General features: G+C 32.1%; 1 protein-coding gene across 3 annotated transcripts in view; it reads left to right on the forward strand.

Annotated features, from left to right (window-relative positions):
• Gls (glutaminase) overlaps positions 1-21238 on the forward strand; it is a 75016-nt gene that overhangs the window by 43341 nt on the left and 10437 nt on the right. The window contains exon 15 of one of the 3 annotated variants that reach the window (XM_026389026.2): positions 776-3334. The exons of the other annotated variants lie outside the window; for them this stretch is intronic. Within the exon in view, the coding sequence (XP_026244811.1) occupies positions 776-922 (147 nt within the window). The 3' untranslated portion in view covers positions 923-3334. Of the gene's footprint in view, positions 1-775; positions 3335-21238 lie in introns of those variants that run through there. 3 annotated transcript variants of the gene reach the window in all.

A 21238-nucleotide genomic window follows, 5' to 3' on the forward strand; every position in this document is an offset into this window, starting at 1 on the left:
CTATTTTAAGAGTTTTAGAATTGATTCTGTTTTAAAAAAATATTGGAAGAAATGCTACATGCTATTAATATAAAAAGAAAGTCATTTTTACTCTTAATATTTGTCCTAGTTCTGAATTAAAGTGTATTTCAATTCCTTACCTACTTTGTGGATAAATATGTAAATGAAAAGATATTATGATATTAGTGGGAGACCTTTCGAAGCCTCTTAAGTTTTATAAGCCACTGTAGATGAAATATTTTTTCTACAATGAGTGTTTAATGGAATATCCTCATACCCTTAAAGTCCTGTTTATTATTGCAATGTTTGGCTTCATATTATCCATTTCTATTTTAGAGCTGGTATTAGAATCAGGACTTAAACTTTTTTTAATCTATATGTAGTTTTTTACTGGGCCAAAGGACTTATATTGAGAATTTTAATTCAGTACCTTTGCATCCCATATGAAAAATTTTTATAGTAAAATTACCTATTAGACTGTGAAGCTCTTGTAAACAATTTTAGTATATACCAAATAACTTTTGTTAGTGCCACATTAAAGTTTTGTTAGTTGCAATCAAAGTAACTTCTTATAATATTTGAGAATTTTGCCAAGTTAACAGAGTAGAAACTTTATTGGGAGTCGACATGAGTAACATGAAGTAAAATGTCAGATGGTGGTGGGTAAAAATGTTAACAGATTTTAATAACGTTCATTGAAAAATACCATTTTATAGCTTGGACCTTTCTTCACTCAAGTACACTAATAAATTATGTATGTTGCTTGAACAACTAGCATTCCTTTGGACCATTGGACTATGAAAGTCTCCAACAAGAACTTGCTTTAAAAGAGACAGTGTGGAAAAAAGTGTCACCTGAGTCAAATGAGGACATCTCTACAACTGTAGTATATAGAATGGAAAGTCTGGGAGAGAAAAGCTAAAGAAATGGGTTCTAGTTTCAGAATGTTTCTTCATTTAACCTTTCAAACATCTTTAGCTTTTTTGCAAACTATAAATATTTATTTGAATTTTTTGTGTTCTCAACCTTAGGTGCTGGAGCCATAAGCTTTTTAATTTTTTTTTTTTGCTTATAATCTTTGTAAAAAGATAATAGTTAAAAAGTGGATTTGTTGGTCTTTAAAAAGTAAATAAAGCAAATTTGCTTTATTTTTTAAAAATACAAAAAAGAAATTTAAAAAAATCTTGATTTAATTAAAAATTTTGCCTGTATAGCCAGATAATCCTACTAAGGTGTCATTTCTCAGTTCTAAAATCTACGAATTGAATTTAATAAATTATTGCATTTAGTTTTTTATTTTCTATTTTTAAAACTGACATGATGTCGATAGTAGCAATGGAAAGTACTTCTATGCTAAATACAAAACTAAAAATTCAAAGTAACGAATTCCAAATTACTTTATTTATAATAGCAGTAGATTATAAAATTATTTTAAGTTTACATGAATGCCATTTTTAGCTGTAGATTGGTGTTAACTTTTTAAAAATTCGTCAAAACTTTGGCAAACACTTTAAAGTATATCTCATTACTTTGTTACTGTGCAACTCCTGAGTTCTGTCCTGAGAACTATCTTGTACAGGAGTGTCTTTACATATTGAACCTTTCCAGCCAAAGAATTTCATTGTTAAAAAGCTATAATGGTTACTCAGAAGGAGAGATAGTGTGTGTCTTCAATATGAATTTTATTTTCATATTACCTACGCAATTTACATAACTTTTTCTGTTATAATTACATATGAATGGCAGATTTTGATTTTAGCTTTTAATAATTTTATTATTCTAATAATTTCATAAGTGCTAATGAATATTTCTTTTGTGATAAATTATAACATCTCATAAAGTTTGTTTTATTTGACTTCTCTTGGAGTACTTAGGAATTGAATTTAGTCTAAAGGTAGTAAGTATGCTACTAAAATATCTGTTTAGATCTGAATCTTTTTGTTCAGTTATAAAAATGCAATATTGAGAATCAAAACTTGTTTTTAAGAGAAGAATTAGGTTCTATGTAACCTGATTTCAAATAATTATGCACAGTATTTTAAAGTCTGTCTTGGCAAAGTGTTTGTAAAATTCTGTAGGGCCTATTCACACTTCCTCCTTCTTCCATATACCTCTGTAGTTTTCCCCATAGTTTCAAGTTTGGTTTTTTTGGTTTTTAAAAAATTTATGTCTAAACCAGTAAATTTGGAGGGAGAAGTTTGAGAAGGAAACCTTTATGGCTTCTTAGAATGATGGCATTTATGTGATGCGGCAAAGTCTGTAAAAGTATTATAGTATAGCAAAAGAGATTTTACTGAGTAATTTAGATATCTTTTACAGTTTAGATATCAGGTACAAATTAGATATAAGAAATCTTGGTCATATGATGTCTTGAGTTTGAGAACTATATTATTAGGGGAAGAAGTTTCCTCCCAGAAGTTTCCACCTCCGAGGTGCTGGTCAAAAGCCTTTTGGGCTTAGGTGTTAAATTTAAGTATTTAAATAATTATATATGAAATTTTACAGAGTTTTACTAAGAATTTTACTGTTACTTGAATGTTCCTGTGATATTCAGATATTTATACTAACTGGATGCTTCTCAAGGCCTTGCCACTGCTGAACCTATGGACAGTGTCACATTTGTGTTAGTTCTACCATGGCTATTTGTGATTCAAGTAACTGAATGTCTTAATTGGCATGAAGGCTTTATTTTTTTTCCCCCTTCTCTGATCTAAATTATTACATTTTCCCATTTTGCTCATAGGTTGGTTTTACTTTATAAAATTATAGTTGTTTTCATATTGTGTACATATTTGTATAGATTTCAAAATTAGGTTGTTAATTTGTGGCACTTCATATAATGTCGGTAAGGCCTAACTGCACACTTAAAAATGAAGTAGGGTTATCCAAGCTACTCTGTTTAGAGACTTTTTAAGAACAAGCATCCAGAAACTTTTATAGGAAGAATGAATGGAAGAAGAAGTAAAATGCTGTGAATAGGCCCACAAACTTTTAAAAAGAAAAGCTTTGCCAGTGTAAGTACATATTTTGATTCTTTCAGTATTCTTAATATCTTTTCAAATAAAGTTCTTGAAAAGTACCCAGTATTGTTGGGTTTAATGTTTTGTGCCATTATTGATTCTTGATATTCAAGCATTTACAAGATAGCATTTGTTTTTCTTTTTTTCCTCCTTTTTGTTGGCATCATTAACATTTCATTTGAAATGCATATTCTTCTTGATATATTTGGTTTTTAGCATAAATGTTGTGCATTTTATCTTAGTGTTTGGATTAAAACATTTGTGTTGTTTAGCTTTCTTTCATTTGCTTTGTATATTTAATAATGTACCTTTATTTTCCGGTATGCCTACTTTTTGTATTGTACAATAAATTTATTTTAAGCTGATTTTATTGTTTTTTTTTTTTAATATATAAAAGCAACTATAACATTTTTAAGTACAAAAATGGGATTTTAACTTAGGGAAAAATTATCCTTATGAAGATACTATTTGAAATGTTTATTTTCCTGAGACTGCCTCAAAGTGAAACTAGAAATACTTAAAGGACTTTATTTGATTTAATTTTTTTTTTTAATACAGTATAGTGTTGGTGGGCTTTTAGGGGAAGAGGATGTTTCCTATTGGTTGTACTAGAATTATTTGAATAAAGACCTTTCTCATAGTCCCTTGCCCTCCTTGATTAAAAAAAAAAAATAGCCCTATTTGCAGAATTTTCCTGCTCTCTGAGGAAGAATGTGATTGATGTTATTCAATATGTAACTTTCATTTTATCTGTCGTGTCTAAAGAGTAGGAAAAATTGCTAACTGAAATGACGAGTATCATAGTGTTGCATTACAATAAAACTATTATTCTTAGTCGACTTAATATATATTTTGAGTAGAATGACTATAATATAGAAATTCACCTCGGCTTCTTTCTTAAGGGATTTAATTTTCAGAAGAAATATTTGTATGTTTCCATAACATAATCCAAATTATAGACTGCATATATTGTAGGTCATGTACTTTTAACATTTCTCTATTTGACTAAAACTGCCATACAACTAAAGATTTCCCAAGCATATTGTATAAATTTTAAAACTTGCTTGCTTAATTTGCATTAATATGTGGGATTTTTTTTCGAAATATTTCTTTTTGGACTAATTACTAAGGAATTTCAGTATGCTATATTCAACATATATAACAGTATATGATTAACTTGTTTCTAAAGGTAAATTTTCTTTAACTGATTTGAAGGAAAGGCAAAAGAAATTCAAATTGCTTGTAGTCTTTATCTGACAGTATAGAATTTCATAGGTATATATGTATGTGGAAAGAGCTGTTAACATGTTGATGGTTTATATATAATGTGTGTATATGTTGTATATGTATGTGTTTGTATATTTATTTCATCTCCCTGTTTAAATCTATTTATATTCTGAAGGTGACCAATAGTTCTTTCCACATAGTATATTATGTATAAATGGTTCATTGATCTATATTCCTTTTGCGGTGGCACACACCTCTAATCCCAGCATATTGGCAGGCGGAGGCAGGAGGATCACAAGTTCAAGGCCAGCCTCAGCAACTTATCCAGGCCTTAAGCAACTTAGCGAGTCCCTTTCTGAAAATAAAATATAAAAAAAGGGCTGGGAATGTGGCTCAGTGGTAAGTGCTCCTGGATTCAATCCCTGGTACCAAAAACAAAAAAAATAAAATAAAATTTTTGCTGCCCCTAAATTTATAAAGTGTAACATATTCTACTTATTAAACTTGACTTTGTGGTTTCTGTTGTTACTCTTCCCGTTCACTACTAGTACTGTCAGTAAAAGAGTAACTAACAATATTGGGGAACTCCAGCACAGGGAAGAGGTTTGACTTTGAGCTCTTCCCAACATTTATTATAAAGAATTGGCCAAGCAGTGTGGTGCACACCTGAAATCCCAGTGGCTCAGGAGGTTGAGGTAGGAGGATTGCAAATTCAAAACTACCCTCAGCAATTTAATGAGGCTCTAAGCAACTTGATGAGACCCTATCTTAAGAAAGGCTAGGGATGTAGCTCAGTAGCTAAGTGTCCCTGGGTTCAATCCCTGGTACCCTCTCCCCATCCCATCCCCCCAGAAGGATTCTGTTCAGTTTAAATAATGTACTTTTCAGGTTGACAGTATATGAAATGGTTTTATTTAGTTTACTATATATAATTTTTATGTTTAAAAAAATCTGCTTTACTATTCATTTGTAGAATTTTGAATTTTCTACTGGATGACCTTGAAAATGCTAGAATGCATTTTTCAAAAGATTTATAATCAGTCTATTTAATATGTGATTTCTTCTCAATTCCTATTGTGCCATTTATAGTAAGTATTGTATGTATAAATGTATAATAAAACCAAAACTAGATGTCAGAGATTTGGTATATATGGAAGATTATTACCAGATACCATGGCCCTAGATTTCATTTAGATTTATTCAGAATGGACTTTACTTTAATTAGTCTGTCCTGTGTCATGGAATCCAAGGGCAAAATTATATGTGTAACATACATTCAAGAATATCTAAGTTAAGCAATATTTGTTTTATTTCAAAATAACACAGTTAAAATATTTGTTTCTTACATTGCTTAGAAATACAAGAAATTTATTTGGATTGGGAGAGGTTCTTTTATTTTCCTCCCAATCCAATGGTTTATTACTGTAAATACCTAAAAATGTATGTGATTTGTTGAATAAATAGAAAATTATGAGGACATTTGAGGCCAAATTTACCCTATGTAAAACAGGATTGGCAAAACTTGATATTTCTTAGAGTTCTTAATTTTCATAAGGAGTAAGAGAAAAGATACTTATTTCTGAAACAGGAAGACTGATAATAAATCTTTAAGTAATTCTGTTACTGTGGTATTCAAACTTTATTTTCTATTTATGTTTTGTGAGCATATCAAAATAAGGAAATTTTAGATTGACTTTGTTTACCATTTCTGTTGTATAGATGATTGTATTTCTATTAGTAATTTTTATAAGTTTTGGGTAATAGAGGTTTTTTTATATACTATATGCCATATGTATAAAGCCTGACTTTTATAAGGATTTCCTGACTTCCTGATTCCTTCTAAGTAATTAGCACTTTGATGCATGGCTTTTTTGGTGGTATATGTGGTATTTTTTTTATAGATCATACCCAACAATAAATTATTAAACACTTATTATTGGAAAATGGTCATATATTACCTTAATTTTTAAAACATGAATTATGATGGACTTATAAAGCTCATATTAGAGGTCTTGGGTTGTAAGCTTAGTGGTAGAGTGTGTACTTAGCATGCTAGAGGTCCTGGGTTGTATATCCAGCACCAGAAAAAAACAAATAAAAAGAAAAACTTCATATTAGAATAAGTACCTAATGCTTACTACTTCTGGCAACTGGTTTCATAACACTGTTAGTCAACTTTTTTTTTTTTTTTCCCCCAGCACTGGGGATTAAATCCAGAGCAAGGCAGGCACTCTACTACTGAGCTGTATCCCTAGCCCCTGGTTATTCAACTTTGTTTTTGTTTTTGTTTTTTTTTTTTTGGTATTAGGGATTGAACCTAGGGACACTTAACCACTGAGCCACATCTCCAGCCCTTTTAAGCAAATTTTTAATATCTGAGGATATGGTTTTTCTAGACACAGTATTAAAATAATAGCCTTTGTTTCTCTAAAATATTTATCTTTCTTAAATACTTTTAATTCAGATACCTCAGATGATTGAAATTATCTAGTTGTAATACTTATCTTTTGGAAGGAAAAATTTTTACCTGAAATAGTCTTAAAATTTTTGTTTTCACATTGCATTTCTGGTGATTTTTATTTATATAACAATATACTCTGCCCCGCAATTGTACTTGAAACCCTGAGCTATAAGTAAATTTATATTTTTTAAACAGCTGAAGAATTTTTTTTTTTAACGTAGTTCAGCCTTTCTGGATCTTTCTACTTTCATTTACCATAATCTTGTATTTTTTTTAGAATCACAGAATTGAACTTGCAAGTATTCCTAAAGTTTGTAACTCCCACTCCACCCAGACCCCTTTCCAGAATTTTTAGCACTTTGTTTTCTCTATTAACATATTTACATTTTTAAAATGTTTTTATGTAGTTGTTCTCTTGTATGTTTTGTTTCAACAGACTTTTAAATTTATTTTTAATGATCATAATTGGCATTAGCTAATGTGACTACAGGTTATTTTGCAGTCTGATTGTATCATCAGCATTTATTAAAACTATTTAATTATATTTTCCAGTAAAAAACAATGTGCTGGAATTAATCAAATCTATCAAAGTTAGAAATGAATGTTATAATTATACAGTAGTTCTAAAAATAAAACATTACTCCAGAACCTTTGAAAGAAAGTGAGTGTAGCATAAATGTGACTCTAAAAATAAACGTGGCAATGTTGGCTTTTTAAAATAAATTCCTTTGGGGTTAGATTAAATATATAAGTAAAAAATTATTGTATATAAGCAAAAGCTACTCAAGTTCTAAACAAATGTTAACAGAAAAAAACACTACTCTTTTCTTTATGTATTAACTTTTCCCAGAAATGTGCAAAGTAACTGCCTGCTTCCCTTGTTGTATTTTAAACATTTGAATCAGTAAGTGTCCTCAGAACAAGTTTTCTGATTTTTAATTTATTCTGTTTATAGAACATATTGTCTTCAGTATCAATTTCATAATTGGTGGATTTTTATTTTTTATTTATAAAGAAAAATGTGTATTGTGTTCTTGAAATTTATTAATTTTTTAAAGGCCTTGTTGACTTGTAAAATGTTAAGACTTAAATATTGTTACTCTCAAGAGAATATTATTCTCTGAAATTCAGGTGTACTTCATTGGTATAGTGTATGCATAGCATGTGTACCTGGGTCTAATCACCAGCACCAAAAACAACTGATTTTTTAATTCTCAGAATTTAAACTTGCCTGGTTAGCCCTTCTATGAGTTTATAAAAGTGAAAAACCTTATTTTAAGAATTGGGCCCTTATTTAATGTAAATTCTGTTTGCTTTTACACAATGTGTACTAAAATAAGAATGTGCTGAAATATTAATATCAACTATAATTGTAACTAACTACTCATACTTGAACCATTTCATTGTAAATTTCAAATTGAAATCTTGATCTTCAATCTCTTATTAAACTTCTCTTTAGTTCGAGGTCAGAATGAACAGTTTTTATTATTTTGTATGTATCACTAGGGACAATATAAAACTTAATCCTTAAGTCCTGACCTTCTTCCACTAAATGAGATTAATGATGTTATATAAAACCATGGTATAAATTATTAACTGAACTCTTCCCATAATCTATTGTTTTATTCTTTTTCCTAGTCACTGAAAATTAAAGATTATAATGAGAAAATTCAATATATTATCTTAATTTAAGTATTATACTTTCCTTTTCATTCTTTTATATCATTATTTGTCTTTGGCTGAAAATGAGATAATTTTAAAAATTATAGTTACTCATGAATAGGTTTTCATTTCTGAATATTCATATTGTTTATATTTTCACTTCCAGATCTTTTTAGTATTGTTGATATTTGCCATTCTAGCTTATTTAAAAAAAAAAAGTTAAAGAAAATATATACCTGAAATGTACAAGTCGAAACTTCTTTTCTTCAGTATAGTATAGCTTTATTCTTTAGTATTTTGCATAAAGCCTGGATCAACATGCATCTTACACACAATTTATAACCTGAATAAGGAAATAGACCAAATAATAGTTTTTGAGATGAGTATTTGAATTGATATGAATGAACATTTTCTATACAATGAAATTTCATTGACCTCTTGATGAAATTATAGGACAAGTGATTTTGTTAAAGTTCTGTGGTAACTAATACCATTAGCTCTCTTTAATCATACCAATAGAATATGTCTCTTTTATCATCCCTTTTTACTTGAAAGAGAAACTTTAGAGAATGGGACTGAGGAAGAGGGGGAATAGAGCCTAACTTTCTATTTACGTATTAGTGAAGTTTTTCAACTAAAATATGCTATTTCAACAGGACTTGGAGACTATCTTTTTTTTTCTGAAGGAGAACAAAGGAGAAAGAGAATTAGTTTGCTGTGTTTTTAACTAAGTAATAAAGACTTAAGAAGCTGTAATTTTTATTCAGTCTCTACTGTGTAATTTTATTTTATACCTACCATACTTGCTTACTACAGAACCAGCACTGTTGTTTATTTGGTATGCCTTGTGTGTTGGGTTTTGTCATGTTATTGTCTACTTATTCATGTGTTAGTATATTTACTTGTTTGGAGGAGCTCTGGCTAGAGGAGAATTTACATATTATGTTCTGTAGTATTTGCTTTGCAAAAAGTTTTAATGAGTACCATTGTGAAACAGGGTATTTTTTGTTAAAAATTTAGGATCTCCTGCAAAAATTTCTTAATAGATTAAAACTTTCAGTGTACCTTATGCTTTTATGACTTACATGGCATCAATGACTGCTGCATGAGTATTTTAGGACCTGAGTAGGCTGTCCATTAGGCATATACTTCCATGTCTTGTGTATTTTGCTCCACTTTATAATGCCTGTTTTAGTTTTTTTTTTAAATCCTTGTGCATTTTGCTCCACTTTATAATGCCTGTTTTAGTTTTTTTTAACATAATTTTTACTAGTTCTATGACTAAAATTTTTTTCCTCAGTCCTTGAGTGAAATTGACTCATGAAGAAGTACTGAATTCATCATATTTCTCATTCATGCACAGTAGTGATCACACATTTGAAATAACCCTGTGTACCTAAAATTGGCAGAAATTGAAAATGGAAAGAAATGCCCCATTCATACCTATTCCTTATGCCAAAGACCTTGGAAGTCAGAATTCCTTTTGTCAGAGATGCCTATCACAGGTAGCTTAGTAGTGTACATACCAGAGCTAATTATAATTATATTAGTCCTTACTTGGGTCTAAACACATCAACAGAAACCTAGGAATATCAAATTGTAAATAGTTGAATAGGATGGCTTCTAGGATCATTGGTAATAACTAATATTTATTGTGATTTAGTATGGGTCAGTCATCTACATAATAATACATGTTTCAAGAGTTCCTAAATCCTAATAAAAACTATGAAGTAGATAAATACTAGGAAGAGGTATTTTATTACATCTATAGGTTCTGATTATATTTTATGTAAATTCCCTAAGGTTGCACACTTTTACAGTCAAGATTTACACACAGATGATTTTGGTTTCAGGGCTCATCCCTTTTGACAACAGACTATGCTTCTCCCATTATGAAATGTAATGAGTGGCTGGGCATGATGGCACTTACCTGTAATCCCAGTCTCAAAATAAAAAAATAAAAGGGGTTGGGAATGTGGCTCAGGGTTAAATACCCTGCATTCAATCTCTGGTACTGGAGGGGAAAAGTAATAAGGAATTTGTGTGTTACCTTATTAATAACATTGGAATAGTTCATGAAAATTAAAAGACTAACAATGTCAAAATCTCCATAGACCAAGATTTTAGGGAGAGTTCGTATTAAAGTTACTCTGTTTAATCTGCAATGATTATATTTTTGTTCTAAGGTATATAGATGGGAAAATTAAATCCAAAATTATTTGATTTAGAGAGGGTCAGTCCTAAATCCTACCATTTAAAACCATCCTTTATTTCATTTTTTATATAAGTGCTTTAAAAATGTTCTTGTTATGTACTTCTACAGTATTAAATGCAAATTAGTATGTTAGCACTAACAGTTGGTGTTTATCTAACTCTTACAAATTATTTTAGAAAATGCATTTAAAAATTTTTTTATTTGTTGCCTCTAGATGTCTGTCTGTCAGTTAAATTTGATTTAACAATCTTAATCAACCTTTGTCCCTTAGTGCTTTTTATAGAATTCCAAGTATAATTTTCATTTGTCCTATTTACATATAACAGTTCATGATATGATCCAAGAATGAATTGATCTTTGTTCACATCTGTGCTTGTTTTTAGGAAGTGCTTTTTTTCTTTTTTAAACCAGCAACACTAGAATGATTCAGTGATGAAGATCAAATTCCTGTATTTATCTAGATCCATTTATAATTGTCCTTATATATGTGTTTTGGTTTTAATGATAATGTTAAATCTAAGCACAGTCACAACACAGGTATATGCAATATATACTGTACTGTGAAGAAACAATTCTGCTGATTAAATTATACTTAAAAACCAACCTATTCCAATCCCTTTACTCTGGAAAATTGGTGGTTTTGTTAATGTACTCATTTTACACTTAAATTGCTCTTTTTAAAATCGCTTTTGTAATAAATGTTCTGTGGTACAAGAGTGGTCAGATAATGCTCATTCCTTTTATGAAGTTGTATTCCAAACTTATATGACTGTAAGAAAGTGGCTGAAGGAACAGGCTACTTTGGTTTCAGGCTTCCATTTTAGGGTTCTGGACCCTTATTTTACTTAGTTACCAAATTTTCATCCTTTCTGTGTAGCAGGAATTATTTTCTGCTTGTGTTTTCTCCTCTTCATTTTGGCAGTATGTATAAGTCTTGCTAATATACAAGATTCGATTCTTCTGTATATAATAAAAAGTGTATAACCTTTAAAATTATTTTCTTTAGGTCTTTTTTTTTTCTACCAAGTAAAAAACAAAAGGAATTATTACCCCCTCTCTTTGCATTTCACTAGTTTTTCTTTAAATAGTACACAAACAGAAGTAATTCAGGATGTTTGGCTAATTTAATTTGATGGAGTAGTCTATATAATTTAATCTTAGCATTATTACAATTCATCTGTATACATTAGCCCTAGCATTATTCATTCACTGGTTCATTCTTCATTAAACCAGTATTTATATTTTACCTGTGTGCCCGACACTGCAAGGTAATGCAAATGATATGATCTAGCTCTTGATGTTTGCAATCTAGGAGATAGTTATTGAATAAATAATTACTAAAATAATTTAAATGGTGATAAGTGACTTACTTCTGATGTATATAAATGTAGTTCATTTTAGCCATTATAAAGGAAGTGAGTTGCCAAATAGTATCTCTTATAGTGACATTTTTATACATCTGTAACAAACTTTGAGACACAGGGATATAGTGAAGCTAAAAGTGTAAGAACCTGAATGCCAGTATTCAGAGAAGGCTTACTTGTGTGTGGGGGGAGTAGTTGCAGACAAAAATGCCATCTATCTCTTTAATGTTTTATTTATTTTAAAAAAATTGTTAAGTAATACAACAATAATAAGTAAGTAATAGAAACAAAGAGTGCTAAGTGAGGATCTAACAAAACCTCATTTACTCTTGGTGGTTGGGTATGGTTGATTTTTCCCTGAAAGATAGTTTTAAAAGAAAGTTTTAAGAAAGAAAGTTTTAAGAGTCAGAGGAAGAGTGGAATAGGACTGATAGATTAGTCTGGCTTGAAGGTCCCAAAACAGAAAAGAGTTTAGCACATTTGAGAAGGTAAAATACAAATAACAAGGAAGAGTGAGTTGAAGGGGATGTAAGATTGGTCCTGGATGACTTTAGAGATAGGACCATATTATGTAGAGTGGGTGAAGTTTCATGTATTTCAATGTGCATCAGAATTGTTAGGATGTCCAAATTTTAAAATGCAGCTTCCTAGGGGCACAATCCCATAGCTTGGTTCAATCATCTACATTTTTAATGTGTACTCTAGGTGCTTCTGCCAAAGATAGTTCTGTGGACACAGTCTCGGAAACATTTTTACAGGGTTTAAGATTCCACATTAAGAGTTGTAGATTTTATTTCAAGTACAACATGAAACTTGTAAGCTTTTGAGAAGAATGATGTGACTTGATTTTTAAGCACCATTCTGTAGAAAACAGACTACAGAGAGACAAAAGTTGAGGAGAGGCACGTAAGATGTGAGGATGGCTTAGACTAGAAGTAAGAGAGAGACAGGATATGTGTGAAAGAGAATAAAATATCTAGTTGGCTGCCCAATTTTTAGTGTGAACAATGGGCTGAAGCTGATGCATCTACTATGATGGAGACCATTGGTGAAGCAAACCTTAGGAGTATGGAAAAAGTAGTTTAATTTAGGCTATTATAACTGTTAAAGGATCTGATTACAAATAAAAGGGGGTTGGTTAACAGTTAACTAACAAGTAGGTGATTATGTTTCTAAAATAACAAAACATCTAAGGGGAAAACAGTCTAGGACTGTTACCTTTAGTAAGGTAAACTGCTCTGCCAGGCTTAGTGGTGGAATGTATGTTGGCCTCATGCCTGTCACCTTGTAGTTGCATGCTGGCCATCCCACTTTTAGCCTCACCTGAATGGCAAAAGTGGAAGAAGAAAGGAGAGAAATGAGTAATACCTAAATCAGAAAAAATCTTTTCCAGAAATCCACCAGACCCTGGCCAAACTAGTGACAAGGGACTCCAGGAAAGTATCTTTTAATTGGGCACATTGCTACCACTATTAAGTAGAGATTCTGTTGGAATGGGTGAGAAGTGGATAATTGGTAGGCAATTAGTAATGTGTGAAAACTAACTTCCCTTTGAAATATTTGGATTTGTAAGATATTTAAGTAGTGATGATGGGAAAGAAGTCAGATATGGGCCCAAACTTAGGAGAATGGTATAAGCTGGAGATGCAATTTTGTGTGTCCAGTATGAGATTGTAGTATTTGGAGCATTGGTGGTATGTGAGATTACCGAAATAGATAGTGTGTAGTAAGAAGGAAGGAGAACTCTATATTTTCCTATGAACACATATGAAAATACCTAAGTGAACACAACCATCGTGCCCACCCACAAGAATGGGGTCCTAATTAGAATAAGATATATACTATGCTTCTATAATTTTATCAAAATGGATTCTACTATCATGTATAACTAAGAAGAATAAATAAAATCCAATAAAATAAATCTTTTCAAAAGAAAGAGCACACTTTGCATTGAAATTTTTAAAAAGGTGTGGGGAGATCAAAGATTACATTCTAAGGAACTCTCTTTTTAAAAGTAGGGTAGCAGAGAAGGCAATTCCACTAGGGCAAAGTAGACAAGGAGGAAAAAATCCAGGATAATGTATCAGATAGTCAAGGAAAAGAACATTTCAAGGAGTTTGGAACCAGAGAAAGTAAAATAAAATTAAGATGAGGGTTTTCCATTTATATGATAACCATTCTGGTTTTCTTGTATTAAAATGATTAGTTTGAAAAATAAAAATAGTACATAGCATGGCCATTTTTTATTGTTTGGTAACCTGCCTTCTCCTTTTCAAAATATCTTTATTGTATTTGGGATGTAAAGGTCAGAGAACTTTTGGACTAGAGAACGTTTGATGATTAAAAAAAAAAAAAAAGAAAGAAAAAGATGCAGTAAAGCTAGGCATGATGGTGCACCAGGAATCCCAACTGAGACTAAGGTAGGAGAATCACAAGTTCAAAACTGGTATGGGCAACTTAGTGAGTGCCTGTCTCAGTATTTTAAAATAAATAAATAAAAAGGGCTGGGGATATCACTCAGTTATAGAGTGCCCCTGGGTTCAATCTCTAGTACCACAGAATTTTGAAAAGGAAGTTGGGGAAAAGGAGAAGGAGATCCTGTAAAAAATGAGAACTTAAAGTAGACATAAGACACAGGCATTGGCCAAAGAAGTGAGGTCCCTGAAAAAAAAATGGGGTCACAGTTTTGGTGGCAGGAAGGGCACCTCCTCCAATAAAATAGGACACAGAAAGGCAGAGAGGTTTACAGACACAGCTGGGTTAAGGGGGGTATCCGCTTTCTTTTCCTGAAGAGTATGAAGGAAGGCTTTCTTTTGAAAATGGGTTGGGGAGATGTGTGAAGTTTCAGAGAGTAGGGAAGATAGGAAATGTTTGCTGTAAGTAGGAGAGAAAGCTGAAGGAAACCTAGCAGTGTTTTCAGAATACCACTGAGGTTGGTGACCCTGGATTTTTAGCAATGGCAAATACCATCTTGTTACTCTTAGTATCCTGTGACTGTGTCCTGAATTTGAATTTAGGCAGATAGGAACTACAGAAGATCAGACAGAGTATTTTAGGGCATTTACCAGATACCAATTTTAACGACAGGCTTTGGAATCTATTTTGAACCCTTCCTACATAAAAGATTTGCATTTAGAGGATTATTTTTTTTTCCTTTTAGAATTTGGTTTGTCTTACTTACAACTAATACAGATTACATGAATAAGTGAATTCTGTGTGTAACTGTGCCATGCCTCACCTCACAGAATAAAATATTACTAAGAATTGTAAATACTAAAATATAGATAGATGCTAAACAATCTAGTGATTAAGACCTGAAAAATGGTGCTAGAGTGATTTTATATGCACAGAGAGCAATGTAAAGTTAGACACACACAGATACATATCAAATTTTAAATGGCTTATTTTTGAGGTTCTTAAAAACATCCTTTTCTCGCAGCTTCCTGTGTAATGTGTTGGCACAGCTTGATATTGTAACTTGCGTAGTAATCAAATAAGAAAGGCTGTGAAACTGCTTTGATTAAGCAGTAGAGAAGCATTGTTACATTTCTTTGTGTGTGGTTCATAAAGTACACACACTGGACCCTTCATAATAGAGCTCTGAAGTAAACATGAAAGATACAGAGTTAAGTGTGTTTCTCTAAAGACACATGGAAGTAAGGGATTTTTTTTTTCTCCTTAATATTAAGGCAGTCAGTTAAGAATATCTGGTGGCTGGAGTAACTAGAGTAAACCTATGTCCCTATGCCTTGCTTTATTATAGTAGCAGCATCTAGGGCATGCTAAAAGAGATGGATCTTTAAACTCGAGTTGAAGACATAATACTGCCTATACCACTGCCAAAACTTAACTTTTTTTTTTCAGCAGAAATACAGCCCCATCTTTTTAGCAATCTGGTTTATATTTGTATTTATTTAATTTTAATTTACACAAGATGGAGTCTTTGTAAGAATCTTTTGATTCCAATAACCCTGATTTTATTTTTCTTTGAAGTAATATGTATAAGTATTTGGTGACCAATTTTATTTCCTGTGTTATTTTACTTTTAGGTTCTTCACCTCTTTGGGGTTTTATGTACTTGTTTTTTAGTTATAATAAAAATTATTAATAAAACAACACCTATTCTAGAAGTGTGGCATCTTGTCTTCTATCTAAACACATAATATGATATAAACTAATCTTCATGAAGTTTTACAAATATTTGTATTAGACAGGAAGAGGTTGGGAAGAAAGTAAATGAGAACTTTGTCGGGGGAGTGCATATGCTCTTTGGGGTTGTCACATGGGAAAGGCAGTTTTGTTTTCAAAGGAATAGCTGCCTTTGACCTTGCTCAAATTTCTATTTTTCTTCTGCTTGCTACTACTTAATTAGGAGTACTGTTTTTCAAACCACACAAAGGTATATTGTTAGATACTTTTATAATCAAGTATAAAAGGAGAGATGCTTGAGTTCATTGGTATCTTTTTAGACCATTCATTGACATTTACCCAAATATTTTGAGCCACTGAGATAAGAAGCTGTTAATTTGTTGCCAATGCTGTAGTATTCATATTTGCTTTTATTCACATTAATCTAAAACACTTTTCATTTTTAGAGGTTTAAATACAAAGAATAAAGATAATGTCTTTAACATTTTTCCATTTGATGTTTGTGGTATTGACACATCAAACTGAATTATTTATTTTGTCCCCCTGTTTTCCCATTTATAAAAAAACACCTTTGGTTAGCACCTCAGTATAAAATTAGTGTCTAGGAAATCTTTTGGCCTAACAGATAGGCAGCAGTTGCAAGCACTGGCCCTGGTAACAGTCATTTTGGGCCCAACTCCCTATCGGCCACTTACAACTCTGATGTCCTGTTCAAGTTGCTTAAATATTTTAGCCTTCAGTTTTCTGTCAGCTGAATAAGAACAGGAATAATAATACTTCAAGTACTTGCCTCAGTCAAGAAAGAGGAGGTGTTTCATCTTAACATTTTGTTTTGAAGATATAATTTAACATTTTGCTTCATGATGTGTCAGATTTTTTGGATACGATTAGGACTTCTTAGCTTACCAATAAGTGAAATTATTTCTGCTAATCTACTCACTGATAGATTGAAATGGTTTGCTTAAAATTTATTATTTAGCTTAACCAAGAGCAGAATGCTTTGGAGCTGTTGTTTTGAATGTGTGTGTGTGTGTGTGTGTGTGTGTGTGTATGTTTATATATATATAAACATACACACACACACACACACACACATATATATATATGTTTTTATTTATTACATCTATTTCTCATTCATTAATTAATCTGGTACCAGGGATTAAACCCAGGGGCGACTACCCCTGAGCCACACTCCAAGCTCTTTTTATTTTTTATTTTGAAACAGGGTCTTGCTAAGTTGCTGAGGGCCTGGCTCAGTTGCTTAGGGCTGAATTTGCTATCCTCCTGCCTCAGCCTCCTGAGTTGTTGGGATTACAAATGTGTACTACTACACCTAGCTGACCTTATATTTTTTAAGTGAAATTTCTGTAAGATAGAAATTTCCTTTAGAATAAAATTTGCTGTATGATTTATTTCTCTCTTTTGAAATTACCATATGAGAACTTCCTGTATTTGTGTACAAATTTAGAAACACGGTCATGAAATGGGTGCATTGCTTTTCCCATAAAGGATTGATTCTGATTCTCTGATCTTGTCATTTGGATTAGTGTTGTCTATATATAGTATATTAATATCTTTGAATAAATCATTGGAAAGCTTAGGAACATGTAGCATCATACCTTAGACTATCCAATCATAAAAGCATTATAATTTTGTTTTAAACATCCTTACCAATATTAAATAAGCTTAGTAGTAAAGAAAGAGGAAATATCTTTGATCACATATACATTGTATAGATATATTTACCTTTGCCTTTGAGGCGTTTAATTTATATCTGTTGGCAACTTAAAATTTTCTTTTAGCTATACTATAATAGGTTCATATGTGTATACATGACCTTAAGAAAAATATTTATGAAATAAGTCCGGAAGCTTATCTTCATTTAAAGGCTATAAACAGCCAACTTGGAGTGAAGCTTTTAAAACAAAATTGGATCTGCAGGCATGATGGTTTATTTAACAGATGAAGAGAGTATCTATTCCATGACAATAGATACTGTGATGAACTGGAAATGAGAACTCAGTTTACGTCAAACTAGACATGATAGAAACAGAAGGATGGTTTTTCAGTTACCTGCTGTATTCTTTTCACTAAAGCCACTCCAAAAGACCTAAGTAGCCTTTGTATGAAGACAGAAACTAAGAATGAAAACCAAGGGAAATGTTAGTTTTGCAGTTGCTAATAGAGTTGACATAAAGTGTAAAACTGACAAACCAACCTTTCCACTCTGTTCCTTTCTTCCTCCTCCTTTTCTTTCCATTCCCCCTTCCTTTCAATATTTAGCAAAGGACCTTTTTAAATTAGAGCTAAATTGCTATTTAATCTTTTGATTGCCTTCTGTCCTTTGGATAAGAAGATAAGATCTCTTAAGGACAATGCACTGTCAAGGTCAAATCCTACAGAACTGAGAATGCAGATGTCTGAGTTTTGTACCAGCTGTACCACTAGTTCACATGTTAAATGAACTTGAGCCAAGCCTCAGAATCTCAGTGGTGGTAATAAATACAATATATCCACCAATGAATTCTACCTCCAGCTTGTCAGGGATTTTTTTAAAAAATATTTTTAGTTCTAGATGGGCACAGTACCTTTATTTATTCATTTTTATGTGGTGGTGGGGATCAAACCCATTGCTTCACGTGTGCCAGCACTCTACCGCTGAACCGCAACTGCAGCCCCTGTCAGAGATTTTTAAAAAGCAGTTAAAACTGTTCAAATGTTGAATTTTTTTAGGGTCATCCATTATATAGGTACAAAGTGATATGATTACTTATAAGTACAGAGTTATCAGGAAATTCGGAAGGAGGAGATAAAAGTCAAACAATTCAGCTTCTAAACAAGTCCAAAATAAATAGGAGAACGATAGGAGTGATGACCTAAGAACATCTCGTGACCGGTAAAATTGATTGAATCCTCTACCTGCTTCCAACTTTGTGGGAAGAGTGAGGTTTTGGTACAACAGGCATGCGGTGTCAGGTGAACTCATGTGAACTGGAACATTTTTGTCCCACTGTTGTGGTGACTTTGTACAAATAAACTAAGATAAGGTTGTCTGGTTCTGAGAAGCAGATTTGATAAGGAAAATGTAGTAGTACTGGAAAAATCTACAAGACGAAGGGAAAACTGTTATCATGGAATTTATGACTTTTTAATGACTCTCTACCCTAGTGGAATTTCTCTTTCCTCTGGGGAGGAATATGTTAAACATCTTGAGCCCTTAATTTATAGAGCCATAGTTGCTTCTATGTTATTGAAGAATGATTCATGGTGAATGATTCATCAAAATACCGCTTTCATGCCACTGACGGTTACTGTTAACCCATTATTTTCTGGACTTTAGCTATGTAGACAGGTGTTTTAAAGTGAACACAACTCAAATATGCTGTGGGGAATTAGGGAATGAACCTCCATCAAAGGATAGCACACCTACATTATTTGCAAGAGTTGTTGGAGGTGAATGAGTGAACTTCTGGGGTGCCTACGCTTTCAGGTTGTTGGCTGTAGTAGGCCTTCTAAAGGTGTGTCAGTTTAGTTGGGAATATTGGTGAAATTCTTTTAGCAGAGCAGGAAATGGACTGTCCCTAATTGATCTAACAATCTATCTGTTGTCTTAAAACTTAGTTTCATTTTCTTTCTTGACTTTCCACCCATAGCTCATGATTTATGCAGACTTAAAATCTAGGGGGCTGTTTGCTGGAATGAAGAGGCATTTGTGGTTTGACTTTTAAAAGGGGCCTGTGCATATGCTGCCTTCTAGAGCTTTCCTGTTTTGGGAAAAGTGACATTCATTTGGGGATCAAACTCCAGTTTTCTGGTTTGGACTAAATTTATCCCTGAAGTTAGCTTTTTATTTTCATGGGAAAAACAACAAACTTCCATGCTAATTTTAAAAAATATTTTATTAGCTGTTGATGGACCTTTATTTGTTTGTATGTTGTGCTGAGAATCTAACCCAGTGTCTCATACATGCTAGGCAGGCACTCTACCACTGAGCCACAAACCCAACCCCCTATATTACTTTTTAATAATTTTTTAGGGCAAGCTAATGCCCCCCACATTTGTCTGAAAGCCTTTGTACATTGAAGTTTTCTCCTTTACTCTCATATTTATTTCTGAGATGAAATATGCTTGAAAATAAACTGTTAACATACTCTGAATAAACTAATTATATTCTAAAATAATCCTTCAATGGACTTTATTTATAAGAAACATTCTTTTAGAACTTTTAAAACATTGAATAATTGACTAAGCTTATATATGTAATATCTCTTCAAAGTAGTTTGGTCCAAATTCAGAATTTAAAAAGAAACGTAGTTCATATATACAGTCACTGAAATAAATGAGGATTTATTGCTTAGAAGAGCAAACATATTTTAAGGAGAACTATGAGTAATTAATAATGTACACAAGTAAATGTCCCACATGGTCATTTGTGATGTAGTATGGCAAATGTGGGAGAAGATTATATTATTTTTATATTAACACATTAATTGTACAATTACTGTACAATTTCATTATGACAGTTCTATACATGCATATATTGTGTATTGATCAGGTCTACCTGCCCCAATTTTAACTTCTCTCATCCTCCTCTTCCTTTCCCTGGCCTCCTTCCTTGTCCTTAATAGTCCCTCTTCTACTTTCAGTTCTCCCCCTTACCCCTATACAAGAGAAAACACGAGATACTTGTCTTTCTGTGTCTAGCTTTTTTCACTTAGCTTGATGACTTCCGGTTCCATTCCTTTTCCTACAAACAACAGGATTTTATTCTTCCTTATGAAGACTGATGATACTCTGAATAATACTTCATTGTGTATATGTACCATTTTCTCTCTATCTATTCATCTGTGGATGAGCACCTAGACCAATCCCATATTTTGGCCATTGTAAATAGTGTCACAATAAACACTGGTGTGCAGGTGTCTCTTTTGTATGCCTATTTCATTTCCTTTGGATATATACCCAGGAGTGGTGTAGCTGGATTCTGTGGTAGTTCTATTTTTAAAATATTGAGTCACCTCCTTACTGTTTTTCTTCCCCCTCTGTACTGTTTTCCATGATGGTTGTACTAATTAACATTCCTATCAAAGGAAATTACTTCTGATTTAAGAGATTAGCATTCACAGAGTTGGGATAAGAA

This window comes from Urocitellus parryii, chromosome 1 (genome assembly GCF_045843805.1).
Source record: "Urocitellus parryii isolate mUroPar1 chromosome 1, mUroPar1.hap1, whole genome shotgun sequence".
NCBI classification, from domain to species: domain Eukaryota; kingdom Metazoa; phylum Chordata; class Mammalia; order Rodentia; family Sciuridae; genus Urocitellus; species Urocitellus parryii.